We start from the raw sequence: 20,500 nt of genomic DNA, 5'->3' as shown, positions 1-20,500 counted from the left end.
TCAAGGAAGAAGCCATGAATATCACTACAAGAAAGACCCAAAAGTCAAAAGCTAAACCAAATATTAAAAAAATACCAAGCAGGGGCCGGAGAGGTGGTGCTAGAGGTAAGGTGTCTGCCTTGTAAGTGCTAGCCAAGGAAGGACTGTGGTTCAATCTCTCGGTGTCCCATAGGGTCCCCCAAGCCAGGGGCAATTTCTGAGCACTTAGCCAGGAGTAACCCCTGAGCATCAAATGAGTGTGGCCCAAAAAACAAAACAAAACAAAAAAAAAAAAACAACCAAAAAGAAAACAAAACAATAACCAAAAACAAATAAGTTCAGAGAAGCGAGGATTGAAATCTAACTGTAAACTATGATGTTAATTGTTCTTTAGTTTTTATAAGAAAGTTAGCAGCATTTCTGTAAATTTAATACTGAACTTGATCTTAGTCAAAAGGCCAAGAAGTGATCAGTCTTTGATATTACTGTTATGTACCAATGAGAGTGGTAGAAAATTGTGTAGAGACCAATAGCTTTATTGATTCCTCAATTACATTGAGAGGTCCAATAGTTTATTTTCTTCCTGTAGCAGAAATCATTGATGAAACATTTGAATCAGGATTTGACTTACTTAGAAATTCTCTTTGATGTAATTTTTAATCTCTCTCTCTCTCTCTCTCTCTCTCTCTCTCTCTCTCTCTCTCTCTCTCTCTCTCTCTCTCTCTTTTTTTTGTAAGCTGTTCTGAGGACTTCTGGTTTTATACTCAGGGATCAGTCATTCTGGGAACTCAGGAGACTGTATGTAGTACTGGGAATCTTATACACTGTGTAGCCACTTGCAAAGCAATAGAAAACTGCTCTATTGCCCTGCCCCATAATCTTACTCTGAAGGTCTTGAATCTTGTAACATGTCAAGCTTAAAGACTATGATTATTTTAAGAACAAGAGAAAAAAATCTTAGTAGATCCTGGACTTTAGTCAAGATTGTGAAGCTGAGAAAATAATTTATCTCCGATTAGTTTCTTCTACTTGAATCATGTCTGTGAGTTAAAAGAGTCAAATAATTACCTCTCAAATATATATATTGATACATATATAAATCCATTCTCCTACTTTTCTAATATAAAGTTTGGGATCCTTAAAATACATACGGCATTTGTGAATCATCGGGAATAGTATGAAAGTGATTTTCCAGGGTGATTCTCTCTACCAATAAAATTCCCCTAGAAGCTCTCTAATTGTTTTTTTAGTTCACAAAAATTATACAGGTGACAGAATGATTAAAATGTGTAATGAGTTATGAGATTAAACCAAGTATCTTAGAAAATATATTTTATAAATAGTCGCCCTCAAGTATATTCTTAATTCTACAGAGACAGTAGAATAAGTTAGATTTGTCTGTAAATCTACAGGAAAGGCTTAGAAAGACATGTAATTTTGCCATTCCTTCACTAATCTTTGTTAGCTGAAGTAAGAGGGGGCTGAATTAGAAGAGGTTGTTGGTGAGCTACAAATGATTCAGAAAATGTTCATATTTTCTTTGTCTTACTTTATAGGAAGTTTTTTGCAGAATAAAACTGTCCTCACTATTTCCAACATGTCTCTTCCAACTTAGCTTTATCAAGGTATTTTTTAGGTAGAAATGTCATTTTGGTTGTGTCAGAGTAGGCTCAGAATTTTGGCACCAGTGCTAGTATTCTTGTTATTTGAGCAAGGCTGGAGAATGGAAGGAAAAAAAAAGCATCCTCTGTCTTGTGCCTTTTGCTCTAGCTGATCTTGATTTCAAACAGAAAGTAGGTAAAGAAACTAAGTAAAGTGCTGACCAGCTTCAGAACAGTGTGGAAAGTGGCAGATGGTGGAACTGCATTGGAACCAGATTGTTGGTGCCCAATCTCATGCCCTTGTGCATTTCAGCTGCTATTTTTCATTTGTCATTTAAAAAATGCCATTATCTTGACCAGTAATGCAGTTTCTCAGATAGTTGGAAATCCTTAAAGGCTTATATTTTTGGAGAGTTTGTGCTCAAACACCACGGACTGTGTCTCGGGTGCATCATATTAGGCTAATGTAGGGTGGAAATAGCAAATTGACTTTGATAACGGATTTTCAAATGTGCTCTTTGTGGATGAAATGCTGCTTCACTTCTTATGATTCTTTTTCAGGCAGTAATTTATTTGTAAATGTCTTGACTGCACTTTAATGCCACTCTGTCTCTAGGGGTGAGTCTGTGACAACCAGTTCCAGCAATAACAAGGTTAGGAATAGTATTTATAGTATTTATCTAGAGCCCCTGAGCAAAATTTGTTGTTGTTGTTTTTACTGCCTGAGGAACAAATGATTTTACAAGATTTAGCAGCAGGTGATTAGAAAGGCTCAAAGTTAGTATAAAGTTGCCCAAACATAGGTTATTATTGTTAAGGAAATCTTAAGTCAAACTTTTAAACATGAAGTGATCATGTTCATGACTTTTAGCCTAATTTTTATTTAAATTGTTCGTGCTGGTGGATGGTACTGGATAGAGTAGTCAAAGAAACAAGATCTACAAACTGAAAGGTATTTCATACTTCCAGGAAATGGTAATTTTTTTTCAAGGTAAAATCAAGGGTTTCAGTATGTAGTATACCCTTAGAACAGAGGTTTTTTTTGGCTTCTTGGATTAGGTTAAAATTCATCATCCTATGGAAATCATAAAGTGCTTAATATGATATGCCAGGACTTAGCCTAGACTTATGTATTTAACCAAATGATAAATAGTTTAGATTGTGAGGCATGTGGTATCGATTGTAACTGCTCATCTTCACTAATGGGAGGGGTTCAGTTTGTCCATAGGTCAAGAATTTTCACTTATTTTAGGTTAAGCAGAGAATAACTAATCTTATGTTGACACTCTGTATCCCTCACTCCTTTTTTATTTTTTAAAGGTCTGTGTAAGTGTTGTGCAGGGGTAGTATTGTTGCCAATGATATTTATACAAATTGCTATTATTGCTAAATGATAACTTAAAATAAATTTCTGTGAAATTATCTTGTACCATGTGATATTATTTTGTCCTAGACTCTTTATTCTTAGCTTTCTTTGTTTGTTTTGTTTTGTTTTTATTTGGGCCACACCTAGCTATGCACTCAGAAATCGCTCCTGGATTGGGGACCATATGGGACACCTGGGATCTAACCCCGGTCCATCCTAGGCTAGCGCTTGCAAGGCAACTGCCTTACATTTAGCACCACGACTCCAGCCCATCTTTATTCTCAGATTTCCGTTAAAACTACCCCTCACTCCGTACTCCAGGGGGGAGGTGCATGGGGAGGAGGGCGGGCAGACATCTGGCTTCTGGTTTCCTCCTTGATTCTGGAGATCAGCTCTTGCCAGGTATGGCGTTTGGGGAGGCCCCATACCGAAGCCCTTCTCCCTGGTCTGGGGAGTGCTGAGAGGCTTGGCAGGCCCCCCAGCCATCCTTGTCTTTTTCCCCTGACTCCCAGGCCTTCCCTGGGTGCCAGCATACATGGCCAGAAGTGGGTTCAGGTAGACTCTTAGTGGTCCTCAGGCTTCCCCACTACCTCTCCGTACACTAATGGGAATGTGCTTTGGGAGGAGGGTAGGCCACTCTAGCACTGGTTTATGTTGGGACAGTGACTGGAATTTTTTTCTCCTTGTTTTCCTTTTTTTTTTTTTTTTTGACAAATCCAAGTAATAATTTTATTCATCTAACGACACATTACATTTTAGTGGTTTTGACAGTGTTACTTTGAGCAGACTTTAAATGAATCCACACAAGTTAATATATTAAAGTAAAATATCCACAATAAAACAAGTGTCTAGATGTTCAGAGCCATGCAGACAGGGGTGATCTGGTTGGTGTTTTAACTGGGTACACCTTACAGTTTAAAAGGTCACTAGCAAATGCTAGTTCTTCAATTCTTCACTCTCTGATAAATCACCAAGTTCATCAGAGTTCTAAACACACACACACACACAGGTACACACAAGTGCATGTGCGTACATGGGCACACACACTCCTTTTTAAAGCCATTGTCAGTACAAAATTACAGTAAAAGTCAAATGGATTGTCAAGCCAACAATTCCAACGCTCAGACCCATTTCTAGAAAACAGGCGATTTCTACATCCAATCGAAAACCTAAGCTATTTCATTTATTAAATCACCAACAGGAGATTAATTAACAAAGCAATTAATACATTAATCTTAATATAAGACATTGAGGAAGAACAAATATATATTAATCATCACTTCACTGAGCCAATATTATATTGTAGACTACAGACAAGTGAGTTTCTATTAAAACAATCAATGTTTTAAACCTTTTTCTAGGAAAAAGAAAAAAAAAAAAGCCTATCAGGAGATGCAGGAGAAAGGCAGAAATGTGAATTTATGCATCAAATTCCACAATTTAATATGAACATCATATGGATGATATAAAGCTAAGTGACAATGACTTAACTGTCAGGCACCGAACAGGCAAGACCACTTAGCTGGAGCTTTCAGTGGATGGCCAAATCCACAATACTATCATAATACAGACATGAACACTCATCCACTGGGGAAAGAACACCTTGAAGAGAACATGGCAAAGGCATAGAGAAAAGATTGAATCTTCTGAAAAAGTGTATGATATCAAAATACTTTTCCATCACTGGTAAACCAAACTCGATCAAGTATATATGGCCCAAAGCAGCACAGAATTCAGAGTCAGAGGTTGGCAGAAAAGTTCGGAAAACGGTAGTTTTTAAAAATTGGCAATTTCTCTCCATGCTTAATAAAACGATCGAGAAGAGGTATAATGTTTTTTTGTGGAATGTTGAAAATTTTCTGCAAAAATTCACATGAATGAAGAACCATGGAGATGTGGTTCAATGAAATTGTTTTTAAAAATTTACAAAAACTAAAGTTTCTCTTTAAAAAATAACCATGTTATGCCAAGATGAAACATGGTAAAGGTAGTGTAAGTTCTGTCCATGATTCTTTACATAGCTGATGGGAAAGTGATAGAAATGATTTCTCTTAAAAAGGAAGCTTGTAGTTGCACTGACTTTGACAACCTGACCCAGTAATTTAGAAAAACCATGTAGTAAAACCTGTAAAATGAAAATACAAAATTCGGCTTTGTAAACATCAGTTGGCCAAGTCTACGCAGAGTCCTTCATGATAGTGGAATGGAATGAAGAATTAATTCACTATCTTATTTATCTGCTGTGAGAGGGAGAATTCTAAAACACAGCTTTTATAACTTTCACAGTAAATATAGTCAAAAGATATAAAGATAAAGTCAGTGCAGTGTCTTCTTTTTTTTTTTTCCCCCCCTCTGTGCAATTTTCAGCTCTTACCCCATTCCCAAGTGCCATAATTAAAATAATACTGGTTTGGAGACCTAGTACAGATTGGTCATAAATGTCGCATAAAATCTGTAGGACTTCGGTAAAGATATTTCCAAATGGCATAGTAATGCACTGCAGCTGCCGTGGCCACAAACAGGTGCCAGATGGCATGGGCAAATGGAATGATGCCATCACTCTTGAAGAACACAACTCCCACGCAATAAATTAAGCCCCCAAAGGCAAGTTCGTAAAGTCCATCGGTGTTATTCATTGATGTCACCACCAATGCTGGTGAAAATCCCATTGTGAGATAGAAAAAGAGCTCAACCACCTTAAACTTTTCATGGTAGAGAAATACATAAATGGTTCCTCCAGCTGCCATGAGCCAGATAAACCAACGCATATGAGATGCCAGAGGTCCAAGTTCACGGAGATTTAACCTGAGGTGGCTCTTTTTCCATGATATAATGTGAAATACTGTGGAGACGATGAAGAGGGCACAGAGGCCCATGCCATAAATCCATGCCGTTATCTTCTCCCAGCAGTCGTCAGACAGCCGATGGAGGAGGGCGCTGCCCACAAAGGCCGGAACAATGAGGAATGCATGTGTGTAACAATTAGCAGCATGTTCATAACAAGTTGCTTTATAGCGGCCATTGGCTGGGGCCCGGTGGTTCATAAACCGCTGGAATCGATTCTTGAACCGCATTGATGATCCTCCGGAGGCTCCTCCTCGGGGGCCCAGCAGAGCTCCGAGACCTCAGCGCCAGCGGCCGGGCGCGCGGCCCGCATGGGCTGGAGCTGCTCCGGAGGCCGCCCGTGGGGCCCCGCGGTCCGATCGCTCGCTCGGCGGGGCAGGGCTGCAGCGGGCCACCACCGGGGGTCGTGACAAGGCCGGGAGCCGGGCGGGTTGGCTTGGGGGCCTCTCCTTGTTTTCCTATTGATAGTATTGTATGTATATATTTTATATATTCATAACATCCATCTTGTATTGTGATCTTGATACTGCCCTACAAATCTTATTTCTAATATTTTACTGCCTCAATCCCAACCCTTATTTCCCCCCATCTTCCCATGTAGGTGCGGCTCATGACATGAAGCTCACTGCATAGAGTGATAAGTGCAGTTAGAGAAATAACTACACTGAAAACTATCATAACAATGTGAATGAATGAGGTAAAAAGAAAGCCTGTCTCGAGTACAGGTGTGGGTGAGGTGGGGAGTAGGTAGATCCGGGAAATTGGTGGTGGGAATCCTGCACTGGTGAAGGGGGGTGTTCTTTACATGGCTGTAATCATATGACTACAATTATATTTGTAATCATGGTGTTTAAATAAAGATAATTTATAAAAAAAAACAAGTTAAAATTTTAAAATTTCACACAATTTTCACTATTGTCCTCCTTTTGGACAGAAACGGGCTAAACATTGGGGGCTAACTATTTGGGAAGAAGGTTGGTTATTATTATTATCAGATTCTGGCTTTTCATGGTGAGAAATTTTACACATGAAATATATTAACTTCTGTCTTTCTCTGTCTCTGCCCCCCCCATTTTTGTTATATCCCATAACCCCACCTCTACCATTTTATTTATTATTTTATTGCTCTTCTTCCCTTTCTCTTTCTCACTTGATTCTATCCTACTAGATTTCTGGTTGCTGAGATGCTGTGTCACCTTCTGTAATGTGGCTTGATCTTTGGCTTCCTGTGAAGCACAATGAATCTTCCATTAGAGTGACTATTCTGAGTCAGGTGGTGAACCATCTGTTCCTAGGCCTGGAAAACAGGAGTGAACAGGGAGCAATACAGATCAACAGCTCTCCTAGATTTCAGCAGAACATTCAGAGTCACACGGTGAGGGGAATAGACAATTCTGATTTTTTGATGGGTTCAAGTTTTCTTTGCCTCACAATTATTTTTTTAATATGTTTGATAGAAGATCTTTATTACTATTTTTTATTTGTATGCATTGATTGGCTCATGAAGTGAAGCCTACATTTGAACTTACTTGCTGCATTGTTCAGAAATAATGTGAGAGAGAAGTGCTTGAAAACGGTTATGTCACTGTACATGTTAACTGCATGGCAGGAACCTGTCCAGAATACATGTGAGCAGCTGGCAACCTGAAGACGAACTCTGGTAGCAGGTAGCATATAACAAATTGAAAGCATAGAGGCCAACCATAGACTGCTTGGCTGCCAACTTGCAATAGCATTTAAAAGCCTGTACAAACCTTCTGTTAAGAAAATGTGAATCCCATTTACCACATAGCTTTAAATCCCCAAGCTAAATAATTAACTATAGATCAAACTCTTAACTATGCACTGCTTTGATAGTAATGTATTCAAATGAAAAGCAAATCACTTTTAGAATACACTCATTAGTTGAGAGGCATAAAATATGATAAAAGTTGCTAAGACATATGTCTGCAATGCATAAAGTCCACACCATTAAGGTCACAGATGCCCTCAATTGCTGAAATAGCTGATCTAAATATGTAGATCACAGAAGGGTGGACCAAAATCACAACAGTTTTAGAAACTTAAAGATCTCATAGATCTTTCTGGGCTCATAAAAATTTTGAGGACTGGTATTCATCAGAAATCTTGACCACTCTTTTTTTTTTTTTTTTTTTTTAAATATTCCTCTTTAAGGGCGGAACTATTAAATAAAAGGAGACAGAAAACTACTCAGGTTAACTTCATACATGCAATCTGCTTCCTTTTTAAATCTCAGGGAAACACTCTAGAGCTAAAAGTTCTATTTCTATTGTGTTCAGCTGTCAAAGGTTCTTTCTTTTATTATTGACCCTGGCTCACCTGGTGTCAGAGTTGTATTTAAAACACAATAGTTTTGTATTGTGCTGGACAATGTATGCAGGAGATACGAGGAGAGTGAATTATGTTTAGGATGAAGAAAACTAAGTGTCTGGTCATCAACAAGTTTTGCAGATTGGCTTCAAGAAAATATCTTTTTATTAGTTGTACTATGTCAGGCATTGAGCAATGCCAAATATAAATGATATTAAATAAAAGAGGGTAGAGCGCAGTTAAATATGTGTATATATACACATACTAACATATATTTTCTTGTTTCTTTTAACTAAAAATTAATGCAGAGTCAGTCCCAAACCCACAACATCAAAATTGAATTGTGATATCAGCTCTAACTTTAAAACCTTAAATGTAATATTAAGATATTTATAATAACCTTTAAGAAATACAGAACAATAAATTACAGTTTCTTTAAATGTTATGTCTATTTTCTGAAGTAAAACTATACCGTGGAACCCTTAAAAATTTAGTTTGATTGCATTAATTGTATTTTTAGACTTGCAAAATACACATAGCAGTTTATTATGTGTTTTTTAAGAGCTTCTATTTCTACCTATTTACTACTTCGTAATCCTTGTAAAAGACTTTCAAATTGAAAGCTTTTTACTTCTCTCTATGTAACCTTTATGTCAAAATCTATGTGACTGTTGAACCAAGGAATTTTTATAACACTGACATAAAAATAGGCATCCCAAACTTTGATCTAAAAACTCGTCTACACAACTGTAGATTTCAGGGATCCAAGATCCACATTGTGAAATAAGGCAACCTGTTCAGTTGTTACAAACTATTCCAGAGAACAGACTACATATTTCTTTTTGTGATTTTATTCTTCATTCTATTTATGAGAAAATAGTAGAATTCAAGGATTGAAGAATATACAGAAAATTCAGAGATATTATACACACATGTATAAATATAAATAATTAAATTTAAATAATTATCCAAGCAGATAACTGAGACCATTCTCACCTCAGAATTCATCTCCTAACATAACCCAACAATATTTTCACTTTATTGATTAAATGTCCTAACTAATTTCCCAAATGTCTCCTAATTTGCTTTAGTATTGAGGTGAAGAATTAACTATTTAATCTAAATCAGCACCAAAATGGATATATTATCCACCTAGTCCATATATTTTGTTCATTTTCTCACTTAAACATTTGTTTTGAGTACCATGGCACTTTACATCTTGGAATAATTTTTCCAATGGGAGTATATAATATGAATTGTCTTCTGTATAAAATTAACATTGGCTTCTTTTATGTATTTCTTCAGACACTTATTGCTACTTCTATCAAATGTATTTAATAGTGTAACTTCAACCATTAGGACAATTGAGCTATGTTAAAGTTAAGCACACATTTCTGTGCTACTCAGTTCTGATTCCAACCTGTTGACTTCTGTGTTTCTCCATATTTGTATTCCTTCTATTTATTTATTAAGCCTTCTATTTGGAATTGTTAATCAGCAATTTATCAAGTCTCATCAGTAATCGAAACTGGCCTCTTTGACTTTTAATTACATTGAACCAAGTCATAGACTAATTAAGCTCAATTGGCCTCTTAATCATGACAAATATCTGGGTAAAATAGCATGACTCAAGAAAATAATAAAAGATAGTAAACTGGCTAGGTAATTTTTATCACACTGTACTCCTCATATCATTTATTAACATGTCTTAATAATGCAATCTAGAAATTTTTTTTTTTGGTTTTTGGGCCACACCTGGCAGTGCTCAGGGGTCACTCCTGGCTGTCTGCTCAGAAATAGCTTCTGGCAGGCACGGGGGACCATATGGGACACCGGGATTTGAACCAACCACCTTTGGTCCTGGATCAGCTGTTTGCAAGGCAAACACCACTGTGCTATCTCTCCAGGCCCTAGAAATTATGTTTTTAAGCAGCCATGCATGATCCTTATTGTAGTTCTAATCATTGTTACTCCCTTTCAGAGACACAATACTCTACTAATATTCCATACTCTTCTGATCACCTTCAATATTTTTCTTTCAATGGCCTTTTACAAATGTTAACTTTATTAAGTATTTTCTCAGTTTATAGCTATTAAAAAATTCTTTTTCCTTAAGGTCAAAATCAACATTTTACACAAGGCCTCAATAATTTTGCACCATAATTTATCTGCATTAGTGCCCTTGTCTTAGGATACCTGGTGATGGCTTAATGTTTTTTTTTACCTTGAGTATTTTGGGTATATTCTTTATTAAAGTCAATGTTAAACAGCAATTTGATCTTGGATAACATTCTCCCCAACTATGCCATGCCTGTCACTTTACTTCTTCCAGATCACTCTTAACTAACGATTAACCAGGATTGCCAATATTATTCCTCCTCAAATTGATGCTAAATTAATTCATAAATAAAATTCATGGTCCAAAGTTTGCCATGGGGTTGAGTTCACAGTAGTCTCTCTATAAAACTACATTTTTGTTTAAGCTCTCTTTATTGCTTCTCCCTGAGTCCTTAAGTTTTCTGGTGCCACTTCTCTTGTTAGTTTTTTTATTTTCAGGCCAAACTCAACAGTTCTCTGGAATCTTCCAGTTTCTGCACTCAGGAATAACTCCTGCAGACTCAGAGGGCCATGTAGGATGTCAGGAATTAAATCTGGGTTGGCTATGTGCAAGGCAAAAATTCCCTACCCACTGTACTTTGTCCCCTTGAATAGAAATCTTGACCTCTTTCATTATTTCTAGATAACTCAACATAGGAAATGCTGCATTTATCTTCTAATAAAGAAACAGTGTAAACTTCCAAGAGGTGGTACATCCCAAGCAAAGATTTCCAAACCCACATTTCTTTAATTTTTTTTATAAAAACCATTGTGATTTACAAAGTACTTCATAGTTGTAATTTTAGACATACAATAAAACAGGTTTGATTCCACCACCAGTGTCAACCTCTCTTCACCAATGTTCCCAGATTTCATCCTATACTACTATCCTTTGCCACCTGACCTGCTAGTATAACAGGCCCATTTTAGTTTAGTTTGTTACAGTTTGATTCTCTTGATACTGTTGACTTTGACTTTAGCTTGGATATTTAATTCTGTCCTTTTTTATATCCAATAATGCACATGAAAACAGTTGGCTCTTGGCCCACATTCTTTTTTTAAATTTTATATGAAAATTCAGAAATATGAGTTAAAAAATGTAATTCATGTTCCAAGGTTCAGTAAAAAAGGCAGGATCCCCTATCTAAAACATAAAAAAGAGGGGTGGCTGCTTTTTACCTAGGTGCAGCAAAAGTTGGGGAAAATAGAAAAGCCAAAATTTTCACCTAAAAACAAGTTGTCAATTTCCATGAAAATCTGTGATGAAAAATCCATGAAACTATGCCTGCCCAGTGGGGCCCGACAGTGAAAAACTGTGAGTGCTGCCTGTGTGTGTCTGTCTACTATCCTGTTGCGTGAACCTCTTGGGAGTGGGCCGAAAAGAGGCTCCAGCAGAGCACGGTCTCTCTGCTTTACTATGCGGCTGTTTGCTCTTTTTTTAAAAAAGAACACCATCGCAACAAGAAGAAAAAAATCACACTAAGAACTGTGCTGGATCAATGAAGACCAGCATTTTTCTCCAAACTGTCTTCTCTGCTTCATGCTCAGGCCTAAGATTTGATCCAGTGTGAGGCTTCATCCATGGAGGACTCCACTCTCCTAGAGGCAAGTCGGCCCATCAAGAAAGGGCGGAGCCAGAGGAGTGTGCTGCCTGCATCATGTAGCCAATGAATACCACCACAACACGTAGAAAAACCCACAACGCAAGTGTGACAATGGGGAAACAACACAGGCCAGTATCAGACATAGAGAATGAAGATGACAATTCTGATGACAAGATAATGACCAACCAACTAATCAACCTCTCAGAAAAGGACATTAGACTAGCAATATGGAAGATGCTCAACGAACTCAAAGAAACCATGGATCGAGTTGAACAGAACACTAATAAGAACCAAGAAAATATGAAGACAGAAATCACAAAACTCCAAACTGAACTAACATGTCAACTAACAGGCGTGAAAAAGTCAGTAAATGAAGTGAATGACAAAATGGATAAGCTCTGAGACAGGGTATCAGAAGCTGAGAATAAACTTGGTGCTGTGGAAGATGAGATAAATAATAATTCCATACAGCAGAAAAGATTGGAAAAAACTTAAAGCAAATGAACAGACAATGGAAAAATTAGTAAAAGAATGGGAACACATGAAAATAGAAGTCTATGATAAGCTCAACAGAAACAATTTAAGAATCATTGGAGTCCCAAAGACCCAGGAATAAAATTTCCAGGAAGAATCAACAGTCAAGAACATCATTAAAGAGAAACTTCCAGAGCTAAAGAATATATGTGCTCAAATCCTGCATGCTCGAAGAGTACTAACCAAAAAAGACCCCAGAAAAAACACCCCAAGGCACATCATAGTCACAATGACAAATCCCACAGATGGAGACAGAATTCTGAAAACAGCAAAAACAAAAGGGGAAATTACGTTCAAGCGAGCATCCTTGAGATTTACAGCAGACCTGTCACCAGAAACACTCAATGCCAAAAAGCAGTGGTAAGATATTGTGACAAGACTGAATGAAATGAATGCTTTACCTAGAATACTGTACCCAGCAAAACTCACTTTCCTGTTTGACGGAAGAATACATGGTTTCACAGACAAAAAACAGCTCAGAAACTTTACAGACTCAAAACCAGTCTGAAGAGAAAAACTGAAAGACCTAATTTAAGACAAGACTAACCAAAAGACACACCAAATTTCGAAATAAAGATGGCATTAAATCTCAGAACAATTCTTTCTCTCAAAGTCAATGGACTAAATGCACCAGTTAAGAGACACAGAGTGGCTAAATGGATCAAAAAACTCAATCCAACCTTCTGCTGCCTACAAAAAACGCACCTGAATACTCAGAACAAACATAGACTCAAAATAAAAGGCTGGAGAAAAATTATCCAAGCAAACAACACCCATAAAAAAGCTGGAGTGGCCATATTAATATCAGATCATGCAAAGTTTATACTAAGGAAGGCTGTAAGGGACAAAGATGGACATTTTATATTAATCAAGGGGTATGTAGAGCAGGAAGAAATAACTCTACTAAACATATATGCACCGAATGAGGGGCCAGCAAAATATTTAATACATCTGTTGACAAATCTGAAAAATAATACCAATAAAACAATTATTGTGGGGGACCTCAGCACGGCTTTGTCAACACTGGATAGGTCAACCAGACTGAAACCCAACAATAAAATACTAGACTTGAGGAGAGAAATGGAAGAAAGAGGCCTAGTGGATATATATAGGACACTCCATCCCCAGAAACCTGGATACACATTCTTCTCCAATGTACATGGGACATTCTCCAGGGTAGACTACATGCTGGCACATAAAACGAACCTCCATAATATCAAGCGGATAGAAATTTTGCACACTACCTTCGCTGACCAACAGGCTCTGAAATTATTTGTGAATTCCAAAGGGACTCAGAAGAAACACTTTAACACCTGGAAGTTAAACAGTCTCATACTCAATAACCAGTGGGTCCGAGATGAAATCAAGGAGGAAATCAAAAGGTTCCTGGAAAGAAATGACAATAAAGACACAAACTATCAGAATTTATGGGACACAGCAATAGCAGTATTGAGAGGAAAATTTATAGCTTTGCAAGCACACATCAGGAAGAAAGAAGGAGCTTACCTGAGTAGCTTAATGACACAGCTAATAGAACTAGAAAGTGCTCAACAAAAGGACCCAAAAATAGGGAGACAGAAGGAAATAACAAAGCTGAGATCAGAAATCAACAAAGTGGAAACCCAAAAAACAATGCGAAAGATCAAAGAAAGCAGAAGTTGGTTCTTTGAAAAAATAAACAAGATTGATAGACCACTGGCAAACCTAACAAAGAAAGAGAGAGAAACTTGACAACTTGTATTAGGAATGAAAAAGGAGAGATCACTACTAATATGACAGAGATTCAAAGGGTAATCAGAAACTACTTTGAGAAACTCTACGCCACTAAAAATGAGAACCTGGAAGAAATGGATAAATTCTTGGACTCTTATAATCTTCCACGGTTGAAGGAATAGGATGTAGCATATCTAAACACCCCCATCAACATTGATGAACTTTAAATGGTAATCAAGTGTCTGCCCAAAAACAAAAGCCCAGGCCCAGATGGATTCACTAATGAATTCTTTCAAACTTTCAAGAGGAAACTACCACCAATCCTGGCAAGATTTTTTTCATGAAATTGAACAAACGGAAACATTTCCAAATAGCTTTTATGAAGCCAACATTACCTTGATACCTAAACCAGACAGAGATGCTACGAAAAAAGAAAATTACAGACCAAATCTGATGAATGCAGATGCAAAGATCCTCAACAAAATCCTGGCAAATAGGATTCAATGCCTCATTAAGAAGATCATCCACTACAATCAAGTAGTTTTCATCCCAGGAATGCAAGGGTGGTTTAACATCCATAAATCTATCAACATAATACACAATATCAACAACAAGAAAAATAAAAACCACATGATCATATCAATAGATGCAGAGAAAGCATTTTATATGGTCCAACACCCATTCATGATGAAAACTCTCAGCAAGATGGAAATGGAGGGAACCTTTCTCAATATAGTGAAGGCCATCTACCACAAGCCAGTGGCAAATATTATCCTCAATGGAGAAAAACTAAAAGCCTTCCCTCTAAATTCTGGCACAAGACAAGGCTGTCCTCTCTCACCACTCCTATTCAACATAGCAGTGGAAGTACTTGCTTTAGCGATTAGGCAAGAAAAAGATATCAAGGGAATCCAGATAGGAAAGGAAGAAGTCAAGCTCTCACTGTTTGAAGATGACATGATACTCTACTTAGAAAACCCTAAAGACTCTACCAAAAAGCTTCTAGAAAAAATAGACTCATATAGCAAGGTGGCAGGCTACAAAATTAACACACAAAAATCAATGGCCTTTCTATACACCAATAGTAATAAGGAAGAAATGGACATTAAGAAAACAACCCCATTCACAATAGTGCCACACAAACTCAAATATCTTGGAATCAACTTGACTAAAAATGTGAAGGAACTATACAAACTAAACTACAAAACTCTGCTCCAAGAAATAAGAGAGGATGCGCGAAAATGGAAACACATATCCTGCTCATGGATTGGCAGGATTAACATCATCAAAATGTCAATACTCCCCAAGGCATTATACAGATTTAATGCTATCCCTTTAAAGATACCCATGACATTCTTCAAAGAAGTGGATCAGGCACTTTTGAAATTTGTTTGGAACAATAAACACCCTAGAATAGCTAAAGCAATCATTGGGAAAAAGAATATGGGAAGAATTACTTTTTTTTTTTATAAAGGAGCAGGAAATCCTAAATGGAGCAGGGAAAGCCTCTTCAACAAGTGGTGTTGGCACAAGTGGATAGCTACTTGCAAAAAATTGAACTTAGACAACCCCAGCTAACATCATGTACAAAGGGAAAATCCAAATGGATTAAAGACCTTGATATCAGACCCAAAACCATAAGATATATAGAACAACACATAGGCAAAACACTCCAGGACATTGAGACTACAAGCATCCTCAAGGAGGAAACTGCACTCTCCAAGCAAGTGAAAGCAGAGATTAACAGATGGGAATATATTAAGCTGAGAAGCTTCTCACCTCAAAGGAAATAGTGCCCAGGATACAAGAGCCACCCATTGCGTGGGAGAAACTATTCACCCAATACCCATCAGATAAGGGGCTAATCTCCAAACTGTACAGGGCACTGACAGAACTTTACAAGAAAAAAACATCTAATCCCATCAAAAAATGGGGAGAAGAAATGAACAGACACTTTGACAAAGAAGAAATACACATGGCCAAAAGACACATGAAAAAGTGCTCCACATCACTAATCATCAGGGAGATGCAAATCAAAACAACGATGAGATACCACCTCACACCACAGAGAATGGCACCCATCACAAAGAATGAGAACAAGCAGTGTTGGCGGGGATGTGGAGAGAAAGGAACTCTTATCCACTGCTGGTGGGAATGTCATCTAGTTCAACCTTTATGGAAAGCGATATCAAGATTCCTCCAAAAACTGGAAATCAAGCTCCTATACGATCCAGCTATACCACTCCTAGGAATATACCCTAGGAACACAAAAATACAATACAAAACCCCCTTCCTTACACCTATATTTATTGCAGCACTATTTACCATAGCAAGACTCTGGAAACAACCCAGATGACCTTCAACAGACGAATGGCTAAAGAAATTGTGGTACATATACACAATGGAATATTATGCAGCTGTCAGGAGAGATGAAGTCATGAAATTTTCCTATACATGGATGCACATGGAATCTATTATGCTGAGTGAAATAAGTCAGAGAGAGAGAGAGAGAGAGAGAAACACAGAATGGTCTCACTCATCTATGGGTTTTAAGAATAATGAAAGACATTCTTGCAATAATAATTTTCAGACACAAAAGAGAAAAGAGCTGGAAGTTCCAGCTCTCCTCAGGAAGCTCACCACAAAGAGTGATGAGTTTAGTTAGAGAAATAACTACATTTTGAACTGTCCTAATAATGAGAATGTATGAGGGAAATGGAGAGCCTGTTTAGAGTACAGGCGGGGGTCGGGTGGGGAGGAAGGAGACTTGGGACATTGGAGATGGGAATGTTGCAGTGGTGATGGGTGGTGTTCTTTACATAACTGAAACCCACACACAATCATGTATGTAATCAAGATGTTTAAAAAAAAAGGTCAGATGTAAATACCCAAACCAAAGTCAACAATAGAATCAAGAGACTGAACCTATCACAAACTATACACAAAATGGATCTGTTATACTGCCAGTGCAGGGGGCGAAGGGTGGAGGTATGGGATACATGCTGTGAACTATGGTGGAGGGAGATCAACACTGGTGTGGGAATGGTTCCAATCCACTGTCACTATATATCTGAAATACTTGTAATTTACATTGGTACAATAAAAAAAAAAAAACAAAAAAAAACCATGATGCAGCTAATATTAGATTCTGAAGCAAATATATTAAACTTAATATGTACCTTACCTCACTTGGATCGCTTTTTTTGTTTTGTTTTGTTTTTTGGTCACACCCAACAGCGCTAAGAGGTTACACTAACTCTATGCTTAGAAATTGCTCCTGGCAGGCTCAGGGGACCATATGGGATGCCAGGCTTTGAACCACCATCCTTCTGCATGCCTTGCATCTATGCTATCTCTCTGGCCCCATGCATCACTTTTTTTTTTTAACAATTTTTATTGTGACCAAAGTTAATTACAAATCTTTCACAGTAATATCTGTTATATAGTCACAATTAATCAGGGCCATTCCCACCACCAGTGTTGTCATCCCTCCACTGCTATTTCCAGCAAAATCCCATATCTTCCTCACTTGCCCCCCGGACTGCTAGTGTAACTGATCCCCTCTGTGTATAGCTTGTTGTAGATTGAGTATTAATTCTGTTGTCATTGACTTTGCATTTGGTATTTGAGTCTGATCAGTTTTCTGTTCCACACAATTTTCATATGACTGTTTGGTCCTGGTAACTTCCATTGTTTTCCCCCTCCATTTATGAGGCAGAACAACATGATTCAAGTTATGTGGTTCAGTTGAAGAAAAAAGAACTGGGAGGATTTTGTGTAGAGTTTATATATATATATATATATATATATATATATATATATATATATATCAATTTAAAAGAAGAAAGGGAAAAAGAAGAAAACAAAAACAATAAAACCAGCACCTACAAAAAAAGCACCCAGCTACTAAAATCAACCACCATTATATAATAATCATGAGAAAAAAATAAAAATAATAAAGAGAAAAAAGAAAAAATTGAAAAGAGAAGAAAAATAGATAAATAAGAATAAAAAGAAAAATAAATGAAAGAAGGAGGGCTGGTGTGGCAACGTTCTGAGCTTCTTTTTTCTTTCTTTGGCATAGGCACACTAAGTATTGGGGAAATTAGAAAGGCAATTCCCTTGGCCTAAGAGTTACAGGGTTTTTCTACCCTTGAAGCATACTGCCATGGGAAAAACTACAGGCTCCATACACTCTCATTTTCACATCCCAAGGTCATTTTATGGTGCCAGGAAACTTTCCACTCAGCTATGGATGATAAGATCAGGCCACTATAGCTAGAGATCTTGGATTTTGCATAGGTCATAGTACGAAGACTAGGATAGAGTCTTTTTTATGGTTTTAGAAGTTCTGTTCCATCACTGTTTTTGTAATCAGTCTTCTGCAATTAGTGGTCTTGGTTTTTGTTTAGATCCTAGGACATAGGATAGCATAGGATGGAGTCTTTCATTTTGGTTCCAGAAGTTCTGCTCAGTCACAGTTGTCAAAGTCAGACCTCTAGAATTGGAAATCTTAGGTTTTGTATAAATTCTAGGCCAAAACCTAGGATAAAACCTTTTTTATTGGTCCCATGATAGATTCTGCTCACTCATGTTTGTCAAAGTCAGTCTTCTGTAATTAGCAATCTTGGTTTTTGCACAGAGCAAAGGATAACGTGTCTTCTGATTTTATCTTGCCATCATCTGGTACTTTTCCTTCTCAGAACAATTCAACACATATTTTAGACATCCAAGGTAATTGCCCATTTGTCCCCATGTATAGACAATTCTAAACTTGATGTTGCCTTTTTCTTCATGGAATATTTTACTTTTTTGTCCACTTACAAAAATAAAATTGACTTATAAGGACGGATTCAAATTTTTCTCAGTTACAGATTTTCATGTTAAGCTAGAACATAACATTCCCTCCTGAAAAATTAATAATCTTTTACCTTTTCATCTAGCTAATTTTATCTCTTAATGTGAATTGTGAGTAAGCAGAGGTTAGGTAACACTATTCCCTTTCAAAAAAAAAAAAAGTAAGGTGATGAGATAGGACAACCCGCTCTTATCAAGTTGTTGCAATTCCTCATTGTCAGGATGTCAGATCAAAACTGGTGCAAGTTGGTGCCAGAGCCATATTAGGAATTTCCCAGGGAGGAGTTTGATTCCTGGTACTATCGTTGAGAATTGTGTCCATTCTATGTCTGAGATCCAGGGATCTGGATTCGAAGGTCGTTGTCCAATCACATGGAGTCTAAGTTGGGTCCACATGACACAGGATGGGAGGCACCTCATCTTATAAAATTTATGGGTATTTATCTCTAGTAGATAAGAGCTTTTTTCTGTGCATAAGATTTCCCCATTTTTAGAGTGTCTAACTTGCATAACTTTTTAAGGCTAATTGTACTTGGTTTAGGAAGAATTTAACTATCAATTATTGAAAAAAGAAAAGAAATAAATTTGTATTGTATCTGCTTTTGTAGAGCTTCTTAATTGCAGCTAGCCTATGTTTTTGGTAGCACTATGTAGTTAATTGATCTTTATCTTGCCCTAACTCACGTTGTGATCAATTAGCAGCCCAAGGTGGAAACTGATGCTTAATTTCACACAAACTCCAAGAGAAAATTACATGAATTATTGGATTCTAATCACAGTATTAAAAGGAGTTTAGTACAGGTAAAATGTATACCTTCTAGAATAATTAAGGTTTAATTTAAGTTAATCAAATTTATATTGTTAAAGTGAAAATAAATAAAGCATATTTTAAGAAAAATGATCATGCTCATTATGAAGAAATCCAAAATCTTCATTTGATTCATCTTTAAGTGAATTTGGCTATTAGTTTGATAAATCAACAACTAAAATGTAACTGTGTTACTACTATGTAGACAAAATCTTTAGAATATTATAAGTGGTTAACACAATTTTTATTTGTCTCAGGCAAGATTAGCTATCATCTTCATGAAACTTAATATGTTAGAAAGATGTGATAGGAAAGAGTCACATATTTGTATTTTAAAATGAGCTGAAGAAAATCCAATTATTTTTGTTTTAATTTGTGGTCTTCACCTGGCTGTGCTTGGACATTACTCCTGTCAAGTTTGAAAGTTATAAGGGGTGTTAGGGACAAAAACTATATGGGCTGGGTGGTTCCCAACTGAGAGAGACTGTGAGTGTTGTCTGTGCATGTTTTTCTACTGTCCTGTGTCCTGTACCTCTCATGAGTGGGCTGAAAAGGGCCTAGCAAAATCACTCTCCTAGAGTAACCCAGGCAGGGCAAAAAGCCAAGAAAGACTGTGTACTCTAGTGAAAACCAGCTATCAGCAGTAAATTGCAGAAAGGCAGGTCCCCTCTCTGTGATATCAGGCTGGAGGAATCTGCACCTGCCCAAGTGGTTCCCAACTGCGTGAGATTGTGAGTGTTGCCTGTGTGTGTTTTTCTACTGTCCT

At 37.2% G+C, this 20,500-nt stretch overlaps 1 protein-coding gene across 1 annotated transcript; it reads right to left on the bottom strand.

Moving 5' to 3' along the window:
- Nucleotides 1-3,686: 3,686 nt before the first annotated feature.
- LOC126025991 (monocyte to macrophage differentiation factor-like) lies at nucleotides 3,687-6,212 on the bottom strand. Its single transcript, XM_049785701.1, has one exon. The coding sequence runs from the start codon at nucleotides 6,018-6,020 to the stop codon at nucleotides 5,379-5,381; it is 642 nt and encodes a 213-aa protein (XP_049641658.1). The 5' UTR covers nucleotides 6,021-6,212; the 3' UTR covers nucleotides 3,687-5,378.
- Nucleotides 6,213-20,500: the final 14,288 nt, after the last annotated feature.

The sequence above is a fragment of the Suncus etruscus genome, chromosome 13 (genome assembly GCF_024139225.1).
Source record: "Suncus etruscus isolate mSunEtr1 chromosome 13, mSunEtr1.pri.cur, whole genome shotgun sequence".
Classification (NCBI taxonomy): Eukaryota; Metazoa; Chordata; class Mammalia; order Eulipotyphla; family Soricidae; genus Suncus; species Suncus etruscus.
The sequence above is the reverse complement of the archived record's forward strand: the minus strand, read 5'-3'. Positions and strand labels throughout refer to the sequence as shown.